Raw genomic sequence first — 6,093 nt, forward strand, 5'->3', positions numbered from 1 at the left:
TTTTTTTTTTTTTTATAAGTTATGATAATTATGCAACTTTTACCGAAATAACGAGATTCCGACGCAGGTGACTCTTTAATAAATATTATGAAAAACATTTTTTTCTTTCATACACGCTAACATCCTGAACATCCTAGTTATAGACACGGTACTTTGGCAAAACCTCTTATCTCAAAAATCAAAACAAATTCGCATCTCGTAAAATTAATTCAAAATAGGACATAAATACGTAGATTTATTATATATATATTATACTCAAAGTACTTTATCTTTAATATTCAGATAAAAAACTTATTAAAAATTATTTTTTGTTAACAATAGAGTCTTCGTCTTGATAGACGAGGTTTTGCGAAAGTACCGTCGCTATGCGCTTACAGTCACCAATTCTTCTGCTGATATAAATATATTTAGCTATCTGTTTTCTGAGTGTAGCTCCATCCACAAGTGCGAGGCTAACTGCTGCAGACTACCTTGATTATCGTGGGAACCTAGACTAAATGTCAACCCGAAATCGGCGTAGTACTGTCGCTCTGAAATGAAGTGAGATAATTTCTTTTTTGATGTATTTTGGAACAAATTCCCGTCATTGGCTGTCAATCAGAGCTTGCTGCTATAAAAAGAGCTGCACTTTGGCTTATCGACTTTTGTCCCAATCTGTCTTGAGTAACCATCTGCTCCGATAGCCAGGCAGTTTTATGGTTAGTGGAAGTGTGAAACTCGCGTTGGTGCATACCGCTATCTAAGTACCTGCAAAGGTTAGCATTTTATCTAGACAGCTAATAAAAGGTCTGCGCAAGAACCCGGGTGCAGGGCAACCCCAAAACGACAAGAAAAGGTGCGGCTCACTTCATTGTCTAGAACGCCGTCTACATAGGCAAACGTCCAGAATTATAACCGGTCACTGTTTGATGGGAAGGCATGCTACATACATATATATTTAGTAGAATGAGCCTGCTCACCGAAGATTTTTGCCGCGGCTGCCGTGACGAGGACGAAATTGAATTCGTAGAATACTATCACTGCCACTGCCCTACCCTAACGGGTGCTAGAATGAGCTCATTTCACCATCACCTTTTGGGCTGTCTGGCCAACCTAAGGTTGTACGTCCATGTGAGCGGACGGAAACGAATACAACCTCACAAATGGTACCTCAATGAGCTCACAGGGCTTAAGCGTGCCTCTTCTCTGCTGGATGCAGGTAGCCACTTCAACTTAATATTTTTTCTGTTACATTTTAACCCATTAAATCTCCTTGTTATGGCCATATTTTACCCTCTTCCTCAAAAGATACAAAAGGCGCATCTAAAAAAAAAATTTCGCAAAAATATTTCCCGTCTTCTTTTGCGTAGAACAAAGCAGATGTCTAAAATGTAAGGATTGCATAGTTTTCTGTGCCGATTTACCAAAAGAATTTACAAAAAGATTATTACCTTAACACGTATTTTTTGAGTCGCCCCTACCAGAATCTTTCGTCGGAATCTTGTTATTTTTTATGTACAGTGTAATATTTAGGGGTATTTCATATCAAACTCTTTTCTCGTTATAAACGATATTAGATATTTTCATCAGATATTTTTTATGCTTATTTACATATATATTAGGTTTCCTTATGATCATAAAGCAATTCATTACACGATATTTTTCAACAGTTTTTTATTAAAAAATTTAAAAGTTTTGTAGCAATAATTTGCTGCTTATTAAGTACTCAAAACTTTTTCCCCACCACAGTCCGCTCTTTTATGGATAACTCAGACTTTTGTTATAATTATTTGTTCGAAATATTTTTTTCTTCATCCGCACTAAAATATATCACATTTAATTGCATTGGACCAAAAAAAAAATCAAAATTAATTAAAAATCTTAACCCAATTGGCTTCTCAAACTAAGCTGCTGCGCTCATTCATATGCATCGATCCAAAAGCTTCAAAAAGGATTCTAATAAAAAGACCATTCAAAACTGCGAATTTTCTTCATCTACCGAAATTAAAAAAAAACGATACCATGTTTCAAAATTTTTTCTATTTTATTGTTGTTTCTGACTTGGTGCACTCTTCCACCCCTTTCCCATTATAGCAAATCGACGACATAGTTAATCGCATTATAGGCCAGGTAATACGTGTTGCCGGTCCCAGTCTGCTACCGGCGCTGCTCGGCAACAATCGACCAACCACCGAGCGTTCAGACTTCGATGCTGATTTCGACGACGACGATGATGACTCCAGTAATGATGTTAATTCTCAGGAGAAAAATAGTGTTTTCAGCAAAAGTGATGCTGCTACATCGGCGCCCAGCGACAGCAGTGATACTGGTGGCACGCGTGTAAGCATCGTCTTGCCAACATTCGCGCCAGCGAATGAATCATCTTCGGATGCAGCAAATAAAGTGAGTTTCGCGCAAGGCGCTGAAGAAGCAACAACTAGTGTTGCAACGTCAACATCAACATCAACATCAACAACAGCAGCAACAGCGACAACGACCACGACAACTAGCACAATATCGACGCCTGTCATCACAAGCACAACGGTGACAACAATCCGTCCTCAGCCAATAACTCCATTGACAATTGCCACTACCAGTCGGCCCATTGAAATATTCACCACTCCAAATCCAACTACCGTCGCGGCTAGTCCATCACCAACTACTACCAACGTTCCCACGCCTGCACCAACAACCCTTTCACCAGTCACATTGCCCACCACTACCATTAATTCCATATTAGTTATACCTAGAAATAAAGGTAAAAGTTCGAGTAGCACTAATGCCAATAGAGGCAACACAAATATACCTAATTTAGCCACAACATCTGCCACAATTGAAGCTGACACAGAAAGTTCCTACACCACCACCACCACCACATCCACACCCTCAACACCCTCAACACCCTCGACTATCCCAATTACCACCACTGCCACATCAATACAATATCCCACCAAACCAACCACAATCTCGGACATTTTAAATACAGCTACAGCAACAAAAGAAATTGTTGCCGGCGATACACTACCAACACCAACAATACCAGCCACCTATTTGGGCACATTTGATGGCGCAGTAGACGGCAAGCCAAATAGTGTACGAGTACGAAATCCATTCACACTACAAACTCCAACTCCAACTCCAACTCCACCTCCACAATCCTTACCGCCAACACCAACACCACAACAACCACTTGAAACCACCACGTTGCCGTTTGCTGTTGATGTTGATCGATCACAGCTTGTTGCTTTAGTCGACAATATAAATCGTTTATTGAATTCACCAAATCTTCTTATTACTAATAGAAATAATGCAAATACAACACCAGCAACAACAACAAATACAATTACAACAACGCCTTCAATAGCAGTTTCAACACAATCGACGGAGTTAAATACAACTATAAAAATTACAAAACTCCTACCTGTGGCTAATTAATTGGGAAAAAATTGTCAAAAATAAATAAAAATATGTACATATAGAAACAGTAAATAAATAGCAACAATTATTAATTACTACAAGCATTGCAACCGAAACAGCAACAAGCGATAACAACTATTTAGTACAATGCCAGCAAAAAACAAAAAAAAATATATATAATATATATATAAAAATATAATTAAAGCGAACTGGAAATTTCCATTAAGTAATCGGCTAAGAGCATTTATGTAGTTACAACAATAATTTTTCATTCACACAAAAACAACAACAGCAGCAACAACGAGTATATAAAAAGCCACCAAGTAATCAGCAGCAAAACGAGTACATATATGTAGAAACATACATGTATTTATGTATACCAACATTCGAATGCATTAGCTTGTACGATCAGACCGCAATTCACCACGTTCGCCATTTACTACAACTCACAAAATACCGTTTTAAAATAATACATATGTATGTACTTATACAAGTATGTATTACCTTATCTACATATAAATACGTTCGTTGTGCGTGTTTTTTTTTCACATATTCACCACATCTGCAACAAAGCACCAACAACAAACAGCAACTCATTTTGTGCATTAATGAGTACTTAATTTGGTCGTTTTTCACTATGTTGCTATTGTCGCATCTCATGGTGTATTTCCGTTTCCATTGTTATCGCAGACGTTCGTTATCTACATTGTGTTTACCGAGTAATCACTTTGTAATCACTTAATTCACTCCTTTGTACTATGTCGATTTTAACAAATTTTCATCTGTTGTTGGTTATTGAACTCAGTCTCTCCACTCCCCGAGGCCCCTGTGCTCACTCTCATCGTAGTGTTGTTGTGAATCTTTCTAAATATTTATTTTGTGTGCGCATATTCAGAGTACTGTCATCTGGTAATGAAATCATCCCATTGAAAACTAATTTGTGTGAACCATATCTACATAATATGTATTTATAAAAATCATTAACCATGCGCTGCAAAAATTTTAAAACCACTGCAAATAAAGTTATATGTATGCGAGAATAAAAACATTTTACTTTTAGCTTGGCCGGTTTGAGAACAGGGGGGATACTCTGTAATGCGATGCTAAAGAGAAATGCGATGCGATGGGCAATCGCCACATCGTAGTACTACGACGTTTTTGCCTATCGCATCGCATTTCTCTTTCGCATCGGTTTACAGAGTAGCCCCCCAGAGCGAATATTAGCCCTGTCAGAAGTGGTACGTCACTTAGGATTAAACTGACACTTCAGGAATATGTAAATACCGTATGTATATAAGGCCGGCAGCTGATTTTCGATAACATACGCAACAATTTCATTGTGGCGTCTCTCTATGTTCCATATGCCACTCCCTTCACATACCTTTCCGCCATTGACGTCAAGTACCCATTCTGATGGCGCTATAACTCGTACAACATATTTTATCAACTTAAAAAAAAGCATCCTATAGTGGAAACTTTTGATATATACCCTAGAACGAAGAAAGCTCGTAAGACTTGAAACTTTAATTAAAATGGCAAAATTTTCGAGTCTCAGATTTTCATTTTCTGATATAAAAAATGAGTTTCTTCTAAATCTCGGAAATTTTTCTGACTTTTCTAATTCGTAGGATAAATACATTAGAGGTACGATTTTTGTGGTATTAAAGGATTAGAGAAGGTGAAAAATTTTGCATTTTTAAATAATTTTCTTTTTTTTTTATGCAACAAGTTATGCAAATGTATAATATTTTGTTTTAGCTTACAAAAAATTTTTGGTGCCAACCTTTTTGTTGAGTAGTATTTGCTTAAACTGCTCCTTCGGTTTGTGGTCTGCGGCTTGAAATTATAACAATATAACGATATATTAATTTTTACTAGAAGCATTTTTATGAGAGAATTAGACACGTCGATTTTACATCACCTGCCGAAGGGCGACCGCTTTAGTAAAACGCTTTTCCTTTGGACTTTTCCTGAGCCAGGGATCATATCTCGGTCCTTCATGGCCGGTTACTCAATGCCTGGTTATCACTAACTGGTTATCGACTCTCTGTTATATTTTTTTGAGTCGATTACGTCGATAACGATGTTTAACCTGAAATAAGTGTTAACCAAGCATTGAGTAACCGGCCCTTAGAATAGTAGTAAGCACCTTGGAACACTAAGCTACGGCGTCTGGTTACCCATATAACATTATACTGGTTCGTCTCCATCCTGATGGAAGCTTCTGTTCTTAGAAATTAAACAAATATACGAACCAAAAAAAAAATATATACCAGATTTTCATGTCTCAATAAACTACAACGTTTTAAGGAAAACTAATTTAAGGTTTTGCAGTCGAAGGTACCTTCACCTGTAGTAGTAAATTAAACTGTACTTTGTGACTCATACACCAGTATCGAGACATGTGCCTTGTTTAGCTGAAAACTGCTTCCGAACTATGCGTGACCAAAAAGACTTCATCACCTTGCCTTCCAAGGGTTTCTTTCAGAACTAACTGAGCTGACCAGGCGTCCACCTTTCCAGCAGCAGATCAAATTCAGGAAAAGGAGCCCTCTCCAAAGTGCCCTGCCAGTTCATCGGCCCTGCATTTAATTTTGGCGTGGAACTCATGGTAACCAAGTATTCTGATGCGATTGAAAAGGCTGAAAGCAATCGCCGAAAGTTTTCGACCATACCATCAAAGACCCAATGGCCTTA

The 6,093-nt window shown here is 37.8% G+C and overlaps 1 protein-coding gene across 1 annotated transcript in view; it reads left to right on the forward strand.

Annotated features, from left to right (window-relative positions):
- LOC108366601 (mucin-2-like) overlaps positions 1 to 3,569 on the forward strand; it is a 4,995-nt gene extending 1,426 nt beyond the window's left edge. The window contains exon 2 of the mRNA XM_017621050.1: positions 2,074 to 3,569. Coding sequence (XP_017476539.1) covers positions 2,074 to 3,414 — 1,341 coding nt within the window. The 3' untranslated portion in view covers positions 3,415 to 3,569. The remainder of the gene's footprint in view (positions 1 to 2,073) is intronic.
- Positions 3,570 to 6,093: the final 2,524 nt, after the last annotated feature.

The sequence above is a fragment of the Rhagoletis zephyria genome, unplaced genomic scaffold (assembly GCF_001687245.7).
Source record: "Rhagoletis zephyria isolate East Lansing unplaced genomic scaffold, Rhagoletis_zephyria_1.1 Rzeph_scaffold_02333, whole genome shotgun sequence".
Lineage (NCBI taxonomy): Eukaryota > Metazoa > Arthropoda > Insecta > Diptera > Tephritidae > Rhagoletis > Rhagoletis zephyria.